General features: G+C 43.7%; 1 protein-coding gene across 3 annotated transcripts in view; it reads left to right on the top strand.

Moving 5' to 3' along the window:
- Nucleotides 1–1788: 1788 nt before the first annotated feature.
- Nucleotides 1789–17674, top strand: part of SPOCK1 (SPARC (osteonectin), cwcv and kazal like domains proteoglycan 1) — a 464084-nt gene continuing 448198 nt past the window's right edge. For 2 of the 3 annotated variants that reach the window (XM_037907086.1, XM_043520783.1), the window contains exons 1-2: nucleotides 1819–1960; nucleotides 2389–2556. In XM_037907086.1, the coding sequence (XP_037763014.1) occupies nucleotides 2389–2556 (168 nt within the window). In that variant the 5' untranslated portion in view covers nucleotides 1819–1960. Of the gene's footprint in view, nucleotides 1961–2388; nucleotides 2557–17674 lie in introns of all 3 variants that reach the window. The other variant, XM_037907087.2, reaches the window with a different exon arrangement.

The raw sequence follows: 17674 nt of genomic DNA, 5'->3' as shown, positions 1-17674 counted from the left end.
CACTGGCACCGTGGCGCTCCAGCAGGGGCGCACAAAACGTTATTCCATTCGCTGGGGTGGAGTACCAGCAGCGCTCTAGCCGCGGAGTCAGAGCGCTTTACGTGCCTTGCTAGTGTGGACGGGTAGTGAGCTAGTGCACCTGGGGCTCCTTTAATGCGCTGTAACTCACAAGTGTAGCCAAGCCCTCAGTCAAACAGTAGCCCAGGGAAGGGAGGAAGGCAATCACAATGCACTGTGTGAAGCAAAACCTCGGGAACAGTCACAAGGAACAAGGCTCACAGCTGGATTCAGGACGGATGGTCAGTGAAAGAGAAGGCTGTTGCTCGGGGACATCATATTAATTAACGGGGAATGAGTTCTCCTCTCCTCGAGCCTGAGGGATGTGGGTGATGGGCTCTCTTTTTTGCTGTGGGCAAGGAAGTTCACAATGACTCTCCAATTAGGACTGATTCCTCTCTCCACTCCACCACCATTCAGGGATGGGGGCTCGGGGACCTTTTCACCCCCACGCTACTAAGAGAACAAGGTCTCCAGATTACCCCCAATCTTCTTTCTCCTGGGGTATGTGGGCAGTGATTTTTTTCCCTCTTGGGAAACAGGGCCTCTGATCAGCATCCCTGCTCCCCTGTTTAGGGGTGAGGACCCATGTAAAGGTTTCTTCTCTACTCATCCCAGGACTCCAGGCAGCGATCTCTTTCACTACGTAGATGAAGAGTGTCTTTTCCCAACCCTTCCGGGTATGGGAATCCTATCTTCCATCTCAGCCTGCAAGTGGAATCTCTTCAGGATGAGGGCAGTAGTTACTTTCTTCCCCTTGAGTGAGGAGGTCTCCTCTCACCTAAACTCACTGGCCAGGACTTATCCCCCCTCAAGTCTCTTTGCTCTCCTGGGATATACGGATGGTGTCTCTTTTCCCTTTTTGAGGGTGCGAGTTTTCCAATTAGGATCTCTTCTCCCCTCTTTGATGTTGGGATCCCAGGCAGGAGTTTCTTAGTGGGAAGGAGCATGGGGGGCGGGGGAGTCCCTTGCCAAAACTCTGCCACTAAGGGAAGGTCGGGAGGATTTCCATGCCTCTGCTGAAGTCACCTTCTCCCTGCACACTGCCAATCCAGCCTGCCAGAGGTCGGTTTTATCTGGCCTGGGTCTCATGAAGGTTTTTCTGAGGAGCAATTTTATGGCTTTGGGAGGCACCAGACTCTAGCAAATGTCACGTGTTTCTTAAAATAAATAAATAAATAAATAAATAAATAAAAATCCTGCACAAGATACCCCAAAAGGTCCTAGAAGTTCTGAAAGACCCCCTCGGCCCCTTCCTCCATCCGGCCACCAGAGACCTGACAGCGCTGTCCTACGCAATCAGTAGGTGCTGCGGATTTTTTCCAAGGAGCAAGGCCTGAAAACGCCCACCCAGGGAAGTGGCTATAACTTGTCTGCCCAAATTTCTGCCTCCTGCCTGGGTGCAAAGGGAACCCACCCTTGGGTGCTCGCTCCCTGCTTGCCCCGCTGCCCTGGCTGTGCTGCAAGCCAAGGTGGGGGGACGACTTTGGGGGAGCCCCTTGTTAAAATGTTGGTCACCATGACACGAGGGGCAGCGTCCCCCCCTTTTAGGGCAGGGGGTGCCCAGGCGTGTGGGGCTGGCAGCAGAGCGGATTGGCCGCTGACAAAGCGGGCGTGGGGGCCCCGAACCCGCCCTGCAGAGCGGGGGTGAAGCTGGGGCTCCCAAAGGACCCGCCCCCCCCGCGCTGCAGCGGCCTCGCCCGCGCTCGGCCGGCAGGTGGCGCCAGATCTCGCCGCTCGGCCGGCCGGCCGCCCGCGGGCAGCGCAGCGCGCACCTCCAGACAGGCGCACAGAGCGGCGGGGCGAAGCCGTCTCGGGGCTCGCCGCGTCTCCGCCCCACAGGCAGGGACCGAGCAGCGGCAGCGGCTGCACGCCCCGCGCCGAGCGCCCGGCTGGCCCCAAGGTAAGTGCCTGCAAACTTCGCGCTCCCCGCCCCCGCCGTCTGCTCGCGGGCGGGCTCCTGCCCCCGGACGGGGGGCTGGGCTGGGCGGGGGGGTCCTTCCTCTGGGGCTTCTGCACCCAGAAGTTGTGGGGCTGCAAGGAAAGGCAACTTGTTCCCCTGCCCCCGGGCAACGCCTGTCCGCCCCCGCCAGGCTGGGCGGCTTGCAGCTTGGTTTCGGGGCCAGGGGTGATGCCCGCCACCCGCGGGGGTTTGTTGGGGGAGCAGGCTGGCGGCTCTCCCAGCTCCCGGCCACCTCCCCATCCATCCCGCGGGAAGGCTTCCCCCGGCAGCGCTGCTGTGGCGGAAGCAGACTCCCCCCATCTCGTCCCCCAAACCTGGCTGCCGCTCGCCCCCCAGCTCTGCTCGCTCTGCCGCTCCTCTCGTTGCAGATGACTAGGATAGTGGTAATTGTTGCTTGGTGTTTTCTGCAAGTGGAAGGCAGGCATCCAGACATCCTCCCCAGTCACCACAACAATGGCAATTTCTTGGACAACGACAAGTGGCTGAGCACCGTTTCGCAATATCAGAAAGATAAATACTGGAACAAATTCAGGGATGTAAGTACTTCTTTCTTTACCAAGGCACCTGCTTGTCAGTGTATTTCTCCTGTCTTTTAGTGGGGGGGGAGAAAGGTGTTGTTGATGACACCGGTTGAGCTTTAGTGTTGTCCAGAGAAAGATGTTTTAAAAGCAAAAGCCATGGGCTAGTCGTACCCACATGATCAATAGCATTTTGAGCTAGATGTCTGCCAACATAAAAGAGTGGGATCTTGAATATTCTGTCGGGGAGTAACTTTGAGAAGTTTCTCTGCCTGCTGATTAAGAGATCAGTGACTGTGAAATGAAATGTATTGAAAAATGTATTGATTCCAGGGACAAGGTGATAAACCATGAAACCTTTTCTCCTGCATAGGTGGTAGGAAAATAAAGCTGGCGATTTTATTATCAGTTCAGCTCATGGAAATGATTGGGTTAAGGCAGCAATTTTCTGAGAGAACATTTTCCTGTAACAAAAAGCAGCATGAAATAACTAAGACCTTATAGCATGTATCTGTGCAACGGAATACAGCTACTTTGCACTGTTTGTTTCAGCGTATTATGCTGCAGAAAGGAGCAAGTCTTGAATTCCCATAGTTTCCAGGCAGAGGGGTACAGCGAGGCAATGCAATAGGAGGTGAAATGTGTTTCCTTGTGCTCCTTTTGGTCTTATAAGCTAACATTTGAGGTAGATATTGAGAGACCTGCTTGAGTCTATTCAAGACTGAATAGAGGGCACATAACTACTAATGCTGACTATTAGCAATGTTGTTAAATATTCCTTATTGCAAATGTCTGCAGTGTGATTCTATAAATGGGCAATGAAAGAAGGGAGCATAGCCAGCTGGCTGTTACATGGAAAGAACATTGTAAAAAAGGACTGGCGCTATATATTAAAAATTTAAAATGTTATGCTTTGCATCCGGGACATTGTGTTAGGCCTTGCAAAGAGTGGGGCAAGGTGCAATAATTAAAATTGCACCTAATTGTCTGGTTTTTATAGACTAAATCTTAATTGTGGTTGTAGGTTGCTATCCTTTTGTCTTGGGTATGCAGATTGCCTTTTTGTTTTCTCCCTTCATGAGAAACCTTGCTATCTCTTTTACATTTAAACTTTAGACTTCTTTCATGGAGTTACAAATGATTGCTTAGGCTCTTACTATCATAAGGAGCTCAGTATGCTAGAGTATTGCCTTAGAATTGGTAGAAATTAACGTCAGGAAATAGGTCCATGACCTCTTGTTACAAGGTCCGTCTGTTGAGTCTGAAGTTGTTCTCTGTTGATGAAACTTAGGAAAAGTTGTACATATGCAGTAGCTACTATTTTAACAAATGGTTCCTACAAATATCTACATATTATGAAGTCACAGATATTCAGTTAGGAGGGACCATTGTGATCATCTAGTCTGGCTTCCTTCATAACAGAGGCTATGAGGTTTAACCCAATAATTTCTGCATCAAGCTCCGTATGATGATTTAGCATATTCAGAGAGAGGATGAAAACTATCAAAGGCAAATCAACCAGTCCAACTCTCCCTTTAATTTGGGGGCAGAATTTTAATAAGGGTCTCCCAACGTCTTCCAACAGTTGAGCCCCTTTGCTTTCATTCTGAGCCCTTCCAAAAATTACCCTTAAACTGAAAAGTATCATTCTTCTTCCAGCTGAAAGGTCTGAAGAAAGTTTAATCACCTGGGTTGTTGTTGTTTTTTTTTTTTTTTAATTTTCCAAATGGAGTTGTCTGGGAAATGATCCTTTTTTTTCCCCGTGAAAAATTTCAGTGAAGATAACCTTTTTTCATAGTCATCAACATTTTTCTTTGAAAAAAAAACAATTTTGGGGGGTGGGGTTGTCATAAAACCAAAAATAATTTTGGTTTTGACAACCAAAAGCTTTGAAGTTCAAATTTTCAGTTGTCAAAAAACAAAATATATTTTGATTTTTTTTGTTGTTTGACAAAAAAGCATTCAAAATTTTTGAAGAAAAAGAATTTTCTTACAAATTTTTTCTTTTTCATTGCCAAAGCTATTTTCTAGAAGGAAAAAAAATGGAAAACTATGGAAAACTTTTGCGCACCTCTATACCTAAACATAAGCAAAGGGACTTTTTGAAGGGATTGCTCAAATATCTTTCTGCTTAAATTACTTAAATGGTTTTGTTTAGCCAGTTCAGATTTCACATGTGTATAATCAACAATGGTGAATGCACACATAACGGTAAATCATTCCAATAATGGCATAGTGAGTACACTTACAACGTTTGCAGAAGATACCAAGCTTGCACGTGCTTTGGAGGACAGAATTAAAATTCAAAATGATCTTGACAAACTGGAGAAATGATCTCAATTAAATAGGATGAAATTCAGTAAGGACAAATGCAAAGTACTCCACTTAAGAAAGACTAATCAATTGAATAAACACAAAATGGGAAATGACTGCATGGAAAGGCATACTGCAGGAAACGGTTGTAGTGCATCATAAACTAAATATGGGTCAACACTGTAATACCTTTGCAACAAAAAAACCCCCAAAGAGCTAACATCTGGAATGTACTACCAAGCGTATTGTAAGCAAGACACAAGAAATAATTCTTCCACTCTACTCAGCATTGACAAGGTCTCAGCTGTAATAATGGGTCCAGTTCTGGTCACCACACTTCAGGAAAGATGTGAACAAATTAGAGAAAGTCCAGAGAAGAGCAACAAAAATGATTAATGGTCTAGAAAACGTGACCTGTGAGGAAAGATTGGGGGGGCGGGGAAAAAAGATTTGCTTAGTCTGGAGAAGAGAAAACTGAGGGGTACATAACAGCCTTTAAGTACGTAAAATGTTGTTTTATAAAGAGGAGGGTGATAAATCGTTCTCCTTAGCCACCCAGGACAGGACAAGAAGTAAGGGGCTTAAATTGCGGCAAGGGAGATTTAGATTAGACATTAGGAAAAACTTCCTAACGGTAAGAGTAGTTAAGCATTGGAATAAATTACCTAGGGAGGTTGTGGAATCTACGTCATTGAAGGTTTTTAAGAATACATTATACAAACACCTGTCAGGGATGGTCTACACATAATACTTAGTCCCCTGCACTGAGGCTGGACTGGATTAGATGACCTATCAAGGTTCCTTCCAGTCCTACGTTTCTAGGATTCTGTGGTCAACTTGATGCTGCTTATATGACTAACTGGGGGGGGTTGGGGGGAAGAGACAAAGACTCATACTCTTCTAGTGGGGTTGCACACATGTTTTGCTGATTTTTGAAATAATAAAAGTCTACGTGCATTCTCATGGTAGTGTGGAGTTGTGCTCCTGTTAGCTTTATTTCACTAAAAATATGCTCCATGAATGTTGTATGAGATCTTAAGCACACAGAAGTAAGGAAATTCAAAGTTATGGCTTCTGCAACAACTGTATGCCACGTACTTTATGTATTTATTCAGGGCCAAATCCTCCATGAGAGAATCTGCTTAATCAGAGCAAAACTAGTGTGGATCTACACTACCTACAGTTTTAAGGCCGTGTTCCCCACAGATCAACTGATGAACCTTTTGTGTAGAAAGCTCGTAGTGAGGATTAAGTTACAATGAACTAAGACCACTTTACCCCTGAATTAGAACTTCCACCTGGGAGTTTAATGTGCTTTAATTTATGTGCTTTAATTTATGTGCATTGACTTCATGGTTTTAGCTGATTTGCCTTAACTTTCCTGAGGGTCCCAATGTAGACATCCTCTAAGTGTGTAGCAGCAACCAACTGCACAGGGACTATGCAGGTGCTGTGTGCACCACCAGGGGGAAGGTCTTTCACTCCCAACCGCTACCACATAAAGCAGCGGTCTCCAACCTTTTTAAGCACAAGATCACTTTTTTTGAATTTAAGTGCAACCCAGGATCTACCTGCTCCTTCCCTGAGGCCCCGCCCCGCTCACTCCATCCCCTCTTCCTCCGTTGCTTGCTGTCCCCCACCCTCACTCACTTTCAGTGGGCTGGGGCAGGGGGTTGGGGTGCGGGAGGGGTGAGGGGTTCAAGCTCTGGGAGGGAGTTTGGGTGCAGAAGGGGATGCCAGGTTGGGGCAGGGTATTGGAGTGCAGAAGGATGTATAGGATGCAGGCTCTTGGAGGAGGCTCATGGCTGGGGCAGGGGGTTGGGGTGAACGAGGGGTGTGGACTCCCGCTGGGCAGCGCTTGCCTCGGACGGGTGGCGGGGCTACAGCAGGCTCCCTGCCTACTCCGGCCCCACGCTGCTACCAAAAGCTTCCAGCATGTCTCTGCGGTCCCTGGGGGGGGGTAGGAGGTCTCTGCGTGCTGCGCCTCCCTTCAAGCACCGTCTCTGTCATTCCCCTTGGCCGCAGTTTCCCATTCCCAGCCAATGGAAGCCGCGGGGGCGGTGCCTACTGGCAGGAGCAGTGTGCTGAGACCCCTTTACCGCCCCACACATGCAGGGATGTGCCGGTCACTTCCGGGAGCGGCGTGGGGCCAGGGCAGGCAGGGAGCCAGCCAGGGCAGGCAGGGAGCCAGCCAGGGCAGGCAGGGAGCCAGCCAGGGCAGGCAGGGAGCCAGCCAGGGCAGGCAGGGAGCCAGCCAGGGCAGGCAGGGAGCCTGCCAGAGACTGCGATTGACTGTCAGAGGCTCCGCAATCGACCAGTCAATCGCGATCTACCGGTTGGTGACCACTGACATACAGCATCTCTGGACAAAGTATTTTACTTAGGCTTTGCACATGGGGCCAGCATTTTACTTGAAGGAGTTAAAGTTAATACTGTAGGGCCTTATCCTGCCAACGCTTTTGGGCAGAAAGCCTACGTTTGTGCCACTGACCTCAATGGGAGCCAGACTGGGGCAATTGTTATTACTACTTTGTGTCGTCCAGTTAACTTCAGGGATAAGATTACTCATCTGCATAAATGTTTGCACAGTTAGGGCAACTGAGAATACTACATAGGCACAAGAAAGCCAAGATATGATTGCTATCGAAATGGGAACTTTGAACACTTTGTTGTACTTTTCTGCATGTATAAATCTCAGTTGTAATCTTACATTAACGTAGTTTTTGAAATTGACGTATAGTTAAACCTGACATTTTAAATCAAGCTTCTTTCATTTCTGGCAATATTTTGCAAAATGAATTGGTTCTTTTGCTGTATCAAGCAATGGTCCAATATGGTCTGCTCTGGGAAGATCGCTATTGATTGTCTTTTTAGTACAATCCATTTTTCTTTTGGGCAAAGACAGCAGGGTGGTTGCATATGATGGCCAAGTAGTCATTACTCTTCTATGAGAACAGAGCAGTGAAGTGCACCTCAGAGAAGTCTGCATGATCACGTTGGTGTGTGGGGTATTGTTTTTAAGGGCTGACTCAATTTTTAATAGCGTGAACTGATGACCTTTCAACACCATTAAAAGACTTAAAGCATTCAGTTAATTTTAACTTTTTAAAAAAAATAAATAAATAGTTTCATGTCCTGTTGTTGAAAAATATGAAATATAGTTGAAGGTAATTTTAAACATTTTATTTAAATTACCTCCCACAGTACTTGGATACTGTGCTGATTGGGTTGACTTTCTGGATTGGTTTTCTAAACTGCAAATAATTTCTTTTGTACTAACTTCACAGTGTATATTTTTCCTCACCTTTTTCATAGTCATTGTAGGGTTCTCCGTTTATAAACTGTACAACAGCTAATTGCTTTGGTGCTTCCAGAGACGGGCACTCTGATGGCTTAAGTGGGTTGCAGTATGGATGGAGTAGGTTTTGATGATTCACAGTGAAACAACAGCATTCCAGACATGACAGATTTGCTGTGGCTGGGTAGAGGTCAGTCTGATGTGCATGTTGTCAACAAGCTTCTTAACATAGGGGCCCAGTTCCTGCACTGGTGTAACTCCAGTCATTGAAATTGCGTTAGGTCTAAATTTGGCCCTTAGTAGTTTAGGAAGACAGGAGTGAAGTTATTTCTGATTTGCTGATTTTTTTTTTATTTGCACTTAGAAGGTGAAATTTTTAAATGCATTACTTGCAGTTGCAATTAGTGTTGTTTAGATGCATAAATACCTATTATATCATTGCAATATTGTAGAATCTACAGCGTAAATAGATGCCTAAATAACATCAGTTGTGCCTGCAGTTACTGCTGAAAAAAGTTTGACCCAGCTGAAATCAAGAAAAAACAAATTAACAAAAAAGGCCCGTATTTTTGTGTCACAGAAATATTTTTTCCTCCAAGTATGTGGTGATGGCTCCCACTCCATTGTTTTAAAGCAAGCTGGCAATGGGTATCTGCAGGTTGAATTAGGCCCTTTGATTTTTCTCAAAATACAGTGTAAGGCCTCAATTCTGTAATCAAATCTGTGTAGATGGATCTTTGTGCCTGAGTAGGTGACTGAGGCCAAAACGCAGTGAAGTGAGTTCTTATGAGCCTGTGATGTGAATAACCATATGCATTATTGTGAATAATAAGCCCGTCTGCCACAGCTCCAGGTGTTTGTGGAGGTCTGGCACATAAGGCATAGTGTGAGACTTCTTTTAATGTTAGGTCTGTCATTAATCAAAATTATATGGCTGAACTAATTCTATTACTTCCAGCTAGAAGTCATGTCTGCTACATTATATTAATACTTATATATAACAATGTAATAGGTTCAACTAGTTGTATATTAAACTGCAAAAATTTGAAAAAGTTAATTGAATATAAAGGATCCAATAATAAGGCATTTCAGAAAGAAAGCTAAAAATCTTGGCTTGAACTCCTCCTTTAACACATGCTTGTGCATGGCAGAATGTCAGACCAACTTCTGAGCCCTATCTAAGCATTCTCTGAATTTTCTGTCTTATGGAGTTTTACGGTGAGAGATAATGCGAACCTCTCTAAGTGTAGAGCTGCTTGAGGATGATATACTCAGTGTAACACAGTGTATATGCATAATAAATAGGGCATGAAGTGGTGTCCTCTGCATGTTTATAATGACCAGTTCCTCAAACTTAGCGCACATGAGCACTGTGAATAGTTATGGTTAGTTTAAATATATTGCTTTCCTGAGACGCTTGTGATACTAATGGCCCCCATTATTCCATCCCAGAAAAAAATTATAGTGGTGAAATGTGAGGGAGGGACTCTTTGCAAGAATTCATTCATGGAGGTTCCTGTACATCATCCTGCTTGACCTGTGGAATTGCCTAGGGGGCCCACCCTCATACGTGGCAGGGAAGTGTGATCTAGTGAACTGAGCACTGGACTGAGAGTCGGCAGATCTGAGCTTTATTCCCAAACTCTGGCCTGTGTGTGACCTTGGTAAAACCACTTTGCCCCTCTTATCCTCCTACCCGCCTTGTCCATCTTCTCTATTTAGATTTAAACTCTGAATCATTTGGACTGCTCTCCCACTTTGTGTTTGTACGGCATTCCTCACAACGGGGCTTTGATCTCAGTAATACAAGTAAATAGTAATAGTAATCCCCAGAGATCTTTTGTCCCTCTCTAGGCCTGTGCCTTCTGCTGCCTGATTGCTGGGGGTGGGGGTTGCTGCCTGGTAGTGCAGCTCACTTGGAGCCATGTTGCCAGGGATTCCCCCTGACTGCAAAAGCACATACTGCCCCATAGAAAAAATAATACAGTCCCAGGCTATAGTGTCCTTTCTGATCTAATTTCCACAGGGATGGCGTGCACATTGCTCCCCCTCCCTCCACCCACCTTCTCCCCTTGACTCTCTCACTTTCCACTCCTCCTTCCAGCTAGGAGCCCTGACAAGCCTGTACGGGATTCATAGGGTGGATACTGCTGTGGAGGCTGCTGGGCCCCTCCACATTGCTTTGTGGAGTGGCCGACAGGCACAGATATAGGGGATATAACCTGGTCCATAATTGTGCTATATAGCAGAGAGGTATCAAATCAGCAACTGGCTAGGTTTTTGTCATGGGACTCAGAAAGACCCTAGCCTTTCACATCAGAACACTTGAATTCCGAATTTGCCTGGGGAATTAATTGAGGATGAGTTCTTATTTTAGCCTATGTTTGCATGTAGAGACTCCAGCAGACCTGCACCTGCTTACATCATGGCTGAATTGGGCTGTGTACATTTACCAGACACGTCAGCACAGTCTGGCATGCATGGCAATGTCTGTTCAACAGAGGAACAATACTGGAATACATAGGTTGTTGCAAAGCAGAACTGAGGTGCAGACAGTGACCAGAGCTGTGTGCCAAAGCTTAAATAACAGCAGCAAAAGACTAGGGCCGTGATCTGACTAAATTAATTCTTAATCTGTTTTTAAAGAGGAAAATATGCTTTCTGAATATCACTACTTTTAATGCCCTTTTCCATCAGGGCATTTTCCTTTTGCTGTGAACAAGGAGAAAAATAGAGGCATTTAACTCTGGAATAATTAACTCAGAAGGTAGAGTCCAATGTGTATAATTAACTGACACACATAGCTTGCTTATGAGTGACCCGAGATTCTAGTGCTAAATAGGTCTTTAGCTATTAGAAAAGGAAAGTGTTAGCTTTAATTTCATATTATATGGAAATAAAACAGTGATTTGGAGCTTGATGGCTTCCTCCCTTATGGGAAAGGCCATAGAATTCTATAGGTTTAAAAATGTCTATTAAATTCTATAGGGTTTTAGAGTAACGACTAAAGGACTATTGGTTTTGTCCACATTACATTTTATAGGACTTTTTTCCCCCATAAGTATCATTTTATTACAGATTTAAAACTGTATCTGCGTCAGATTCCTTAAAGGTGAGGAAGCTATAATACGTTTCTGGATGTAGATTGTACATTTGAGCATTGCAGTGGAGCTATAGGAAATATAGTGACATAGAGGACATGCTGTTCATTTGGAGGGACAAAAGAGAAATCTTCTGTTTTTTGATGAATGATAGGTTGAGAAATGAGGAAAGAATCAGGAAGCTCAAATACCTGCACATGGCGAATAATGAGAGATCCTTCATGAATGGAGAAGGTCAGGCAAATCAAACCCAAACCTCTGTATTTAGGGTATGCATTATTTTTATATTAATCAAACCCCAGCTTTCCTCAAATAAAAATAAATGTGGGCTAATTCCATTGTCTGCAATATTAGTGAAATCCTAGGAACAATAGAACCAGTATAGCTGAGAGCAAAATTTGTCCTGACCTACTCATTAGAGCAGGTATAAGGCACAGTGGGTTTAAAAGTAGGCATATTAGGCCACATTCTGTTATGTAATGACGTGGCTGTATAGAAGGGTTTGTGATTCTCTGCTCATAATGTGTGACTTGAGTCTTTCTCATATTAGTTTTATACTTATGATGTCAGTGGGGTTACACCTGACTTAAGGTAAAGGAGAATCAGCCTTATTAGTTCAGGTTTGCTTAAATATATCAACACAGATGCCTGCATGTTGTTTTCTTGCTTTTGATTATTCGTGGAGGAAATTGTGGTAGTTATTTCTGGAATAGTCTCCTTAGAATGTACAAATAGTTGAAGGTGTTAAATATACCAGTATTTGTCTTCCTTCTGAGTGACCTATGTTTGTAATGCTAAACAGGCCACCAGAGCTGTACAGCATTATCAAATAATAGAGTATTAAGGCTGAGACTTGCCTGGCTGTGATCCACCCATCTCCTCTAAAATCTTCTTTCAAAGGTCATTTCCTTTTGCATGTGAACAAATAACAAGTGTTTGTTGTGAATTTGAGGTGATTTGAACAAATCGGTTGTAAGATGTAGGACTCTGGGGAGGAGGATTGTGGTGTTCATGGTTTGCAAATTCTGTTCAAGAATTCTTTAACACGTCTCATCTTAAAAATTGCTTCTCCTTGAAACTTTGAAAGATCTAGGGTGAAATCTTGGCCTCATTGAAGTCAAGAGCAAAAAACTCACTTTGATTCTGAGGCCAGGATTTCATCCTTAGTGAATAGGGTCAAATCTGAGCCAAGGAAAGATGAAAGCTAGTCACTGGTGTATTAAGAAAATCTGAATAGTGCACCAGACTGTGGTGGACTTTTAAAGGGTGCCAGATGACTGAAAGTGACCTGAATGGCTAGATCTTCACCCAGTGTAAATCAGAATACCTCCATGGGAGTCTGTGGGGAGCCAGTTTATCTAGAAATTATGCATTGTACAAACTAGGAGTAAAGGTGGGAAGACTGAGGATGGTTTCACTGGAGAAGAAGAGTTAAGGTTAAACGTGAAAGATTTGAAAATGTGGAAACTCACACTTAAGGCACCAAAAGTGACCTTAATTTTTTTGCCCTCTCTAGTGAAACCATCCTCAGTCTTCCCATCTTTACTCCTACTTTGTAAGACGCATAATTTCTGGATAAACTGACACGCCTCTATTGACTTCCACAGAGCTACGCTGATTTACGCAAGACTTAGCCCTTGAAGTCTCTTCCAGTCACATGGCACCCTTAAAAGTTTCTCCAATTATAGTGCTTGTTTTTTATTTATCACTTCAACTTCCTTGCAATGTACTTTTCCCCTAAATTACTGCTGTATCTGAGCCTTAACTCGATTTTAACAAAGTGGTTTTGTCTGGGGAATATAGATAGCACTTCCTCGGTCATCTCATCAGTGGGTTTGTTGTGGCAGCTAAAAATGGAATGGCTCATTTGATCCAGATACCTAGTCTGTGAGTTTCAAGGGGAAATTGTTTCAAAATGCAGTTTATGGCTAAACTAATTGCTAAGTTACTAAACAGAGGCTTTGGCAGGGAGGCTGTTGTGCCTCAGTAGATTAGTCATTGCCTGTCACCGATACAGCTTGGTTTGTAATCCAGGGGAACAGAAAATCATTCTCCTGAAATAGGTGCACGTGGACTTAAATTAATTCTGCGATCTTCGCTCACTTCTTAATGAACTTTGTATTATAAATCCACTTCACAAAGTCCCCTTTCCAGGACTGATAGAAAATTTGTTTCAGTAAGGCCAGTGCTTTAGGGCCAGGGTTAAATCTGGTTTCCAAGAGAGACCCTTCAAACTTATCCTGCCTTAGGGCCAAATTCTGGTTAGTAATGAGAAGGGAAGCTATGGTGCATCTGATGAAGTGAGCTGTAGCTCACGAAAGCTCATGCTCAAATAAATTGGTTAGTCTCTAAGGTGCCACAAGTACTCCTTTTCTTTTTGCGAATACAGACTAACACGGCTGTTACTCTGAAACCTATGGTGCTGCTGTTTGCCAGTCAGGGCAGGATTCTCTTGGAATGGCTAATGGGACATGCAGATGGGTCAGGTGTACACAGCTGCTGATTTGTTATAGACCAGCATCTATAACCTCTGCCTAGTTTATAGCTGCAGAACACTGCATATGTGCTAGTCAGTTGGGAGAGCTGCTGATACCCCTACCCTGCAAACCATGCACCACTGTCCACAGTGCTCTGGCATGTCCCTGTCCCTAGCAGTTCCCAGATTATTCAGTAAGGAACCTGTCCTGTCTGTTGTGTAGAGACCATGAAGGTCATCTTTACTCGTTAGCATAACTATGCAGCAGAGGGCAGGAGTTGGTTCTGCATTTAAACTGTTTAAACAGAATGGAAACAATTATCTCCTTTAAAACAAAACCTGCTGCATTATTTACATGCTACATATCTGTGGCAATGTCCATGTGATAAACAGTGGGAAAGTGATTCCTTCTTTTCCCAAATGTGGATTTTCTCTCCATTTACACTGGTCCGAGATCCAGCACAAGAAATATTCATGGACCAACAACATTTAGCATCCAGTATCTTGTGAACCATCAGGACTAGAAATGAGTGTTTTATCCCATGGAGATTGTGAATGTCCCTTTCAGTTGGTGTAACATTTGTTTCTAACATGAGCGATAGCGCCATAACATCTCCACATTATTATGCACAGAAGAGCTATTTTAGATCACATTCAGAAGTTCCTAAAATCCATTGGCCGCAATTTCTTCCTCTCTTTATATCTTCATCCTCTCACTTAGAATGACTGGCTTATCACATCTTCTGAAGATTGCAGTCATCCCAGACTCATGGCATTAAAACCTTTCGACTGTACCACACCATGTAATCATCCATCTAGTTATCTATCCACATTATTTCAATATGAATTCTCCTCAATCCATTACAGCTAGGCTTGGCAGAATTTAATTTTTATTTTTTGTTATAATTGTGATGGATAATATTGGTTTATTTTAAGCATTTTTTTATTTTTATCTATTTAAATTTTCTCAGTAGCACAAATAAATGTGTTAAGCATTTTTTTAATATTGATTTAAATTTTTCACAGTTGTGCAAAATTATGGGAGGATCAGAGTGTTGGGGGTGTCAAACAATTATTTACGGCAAGACACTGAGATTCAAAAACATTAAAACTTTGTCAACATCGTATGTCAAAATATTAACGTAAATTGCCTTAAATCAAACTCTAATAAGTTCTCAAGCAGCAAATTTGATTATTATCTATAATGGTTTTGTCAGTTTGTGTGTGCATGGTGAAATCAGCTTTCGTTGACCTTTACCAATAAAAATCTAATCCTTCCAAGCCTATTTATAACAGATTCAGATAAGTGGTCCCTATATAGTTAAACCACACAGCAGTGTTTCTGTAACTGAACTGTAGCAGACGTATGGCTATTTCTCCCAGTCTGGTGTATTTTAAACACTTATGAAAGAATGCTGCTGTTCATATACTGCTCTTATATGTGCCAAGATCCAATATGTTAAGGCTTTAGTCTCTTTGATTTCAGTGAAGTTTTCCTAAGCTTATGGAATGTGCTATGCAAACACTTGGTCTGGGTGTGAGTAGTAATCATAACATGGAGAAAAGAGGTTACTTTGTAAAGATAAGAACATTTGGATAATTGGGACTTCAGAATATTGTTTTCAGAGTTTTATCTAAACTTGAGGAAAAGTCTTAAAGAATTTTGTATTTCCCTAGGTCTCCAGATTTCCTGTTGCAGGATAAGGGAAGGGTTTGGAAAATGAGGAGTTTTGGATAATAGAGCAGATGCCCCTCCCCAGGATTGTGAGGAGAAGCTCCTGGCTCCTGCAGTTGTCACCTTGCCGCTGAGGAATGGCTCCTGGGCCAGTGCAGGGAGCCTTCTACAACCTCACTGAGTGAATGAGCAGGGCCATGACAGCGGAGCTGCAGAAGGCTCCGTGTGCTGCTGTAGGGCCGCTGACCTCCAATCCCTGCAGGCACAAGGTGCAGGGAAGGCTGCAGTCCTGGCAGGACAAAGAGTCCTGACTGGGGGGTGGTCTCTGCCCTGCACCTTGCGCCTGCAGGATGGAGTGTTGCTGGCCCTGCAGCAGAGCAGGGAGCCCTCTGCAGCCCTGCTGTCATGGGAGCGAGGGAGGCAGAGCCGAGACCCCTGTCAGGACTGCGAGGAGGGGCCCCTGGCTATGGAGTATGCCACCCTGCTGCTGAATGGCTCCTGCCCTATCAATTATCCGAATGAAATCAGTCTCCCCCCCCCCCCCCCCGTGCTATTCAGATAATTTGGAGTATGCTGTATATCTACTATGGTAGGACCCAGAGACTCCAACTGAGATTGTGGATTTATGCAAGGCGCTGTACAAACACATCATAATGTCATTGCTGCACCCAAAGAGCTTACAGGGTTACACTTTTTCCAAAAAAGGTGCCTGAGTTTCATTTTGAGAAGAGACTTGGGCATCTCCCTCCACACCTACATTGTCACTGCATGCAAAGCCATTCATTTGGGCTTTAAGCAGTGATTTGAATTTCATCCAAAGGCTGCAAAAAAGGACCAGGTCTGAATAAATGCTTCCAGCAAGTGTGATGTGATTTGCAAAGGGCACTGACAAACAGGTGAGGCCGAATATTTAGTTTTGATTTTAAAGACCGCTTGCATTTAGTGAATGTGTGTCTTTCTTATTTTGATGTCAATTAAGAGAGGTTTTGGTCCTTGAAATATCTGAAGCTTTAACTCTACAGCATGGTCCGAGTGCATGAAAATCAGCTCATGGGATTGATTACGATTAGGGGAGTTGAGTTTTGCTGTTCATGGCAAGTAAAATAAAGCTTCAAGTTTTTGAGTTTTCTGAGTCACCTTATCCCTAAACAACTTAAAAATCAGATCTAGTACAGCGTATTTGTGGAATGGGTACTGTTAAAATGTTTGAGGATGGCTTGATATTTGTTTGCTAACTAACGAAAAGTGAGCCCTGTGGGGAGAAAAAGCTTTTCCACTTCTGTAAACTAAATGAAATTTTGGAGGATTATTAATCACATTTAGCATTTGTATACCGCTTTCCTCCATAGGCCTTACAGCACTATGAGGTGATTAAGCATTATGACTGGGGTTTTCAAAGTCAATGGGATTTGAGCACATGACTCCCTTGAAAATCCCAGTGAATTATCTCCATTTTACTGATGAGAAATAGAGGCATAGAGAGTTAAGTGCTTAATAATTTAGGAACTTAAGTCCCATTAAAAATCAGTGGGAATTGATTTTTAATGAGCCTTAGGCCCTTTTGAAAATTTTACGCTAAGTCACTTGCCCAAAATCGGCAAAGCTGGTAATAGAACCCTACTCTCCTAATTCTTAAACTGGTGACCAGTCCAGCAGAGAGTGGGAAGCTAGTTGATAGCAGACGGATGTATGATCTTATGACCAGTTAACGTTCTTCAGCTGGGGAAAAAGATCAGCAGTGATCCTATGTGAAAGACCTTTTAGTGTAATTCTACTAAATAAAGACCACAAAAATGATTAACTTTACAGAATTGTTTTCATGGATCATTAAAATCTATTTGGTAAGCACAAATAGGGTCGTCTTTGACCAATTAAGACAAGACAGTACATGACAATAGGCACATTAGCCATGTTTATTGATGAGTGATGCATCGGGAGATTATTTAATTTGCAAGTGATAGGAAGAAGTTGGCTTGTGGTCTTGTGTTTAAGACACTGGGCTGGACTTCCTATGTTTGGCTTCTGGTTCTACCAGGGACATCCTGGATGGCCTGGGACAAATTACTTAGCATCTCTGTGCCTCAGTTCCCCATCTGTGAAATGAGAATAATAATTCCTTTCTCCCAACCTCATTCTGTTATGTCTATTTACTGTATAGGTAAAATGTTACGAAATGGGTAAGTCCTGTTGGCTTCGAAGCAGACTTAAGTCCCTAGTGCCCAAGTCCCTGCTGAAAATGACTTAGGCACTTTTGAATATATAACTCTGTAAGC

Source organism: Chelonia mydas, chromosome 8 (genome assembly GCF_015237465.2).
Source record: "Chelonia mydas isolate rCheMyd1 chromosome 8, rCheMyd1.pri.v2, whole genome shotgun sequence".
In the NCBI taxonomy this organism is placed as follows: Eukaryota; Metazoa; Chordata; order Testudines; family Cheloniidae; genus Chelonia; species Chelonia mydas.
Note: the sequence above shows the minus strand (reverse complement) of the source record. Positions and strands in the feature narration are given on the sequence as shown.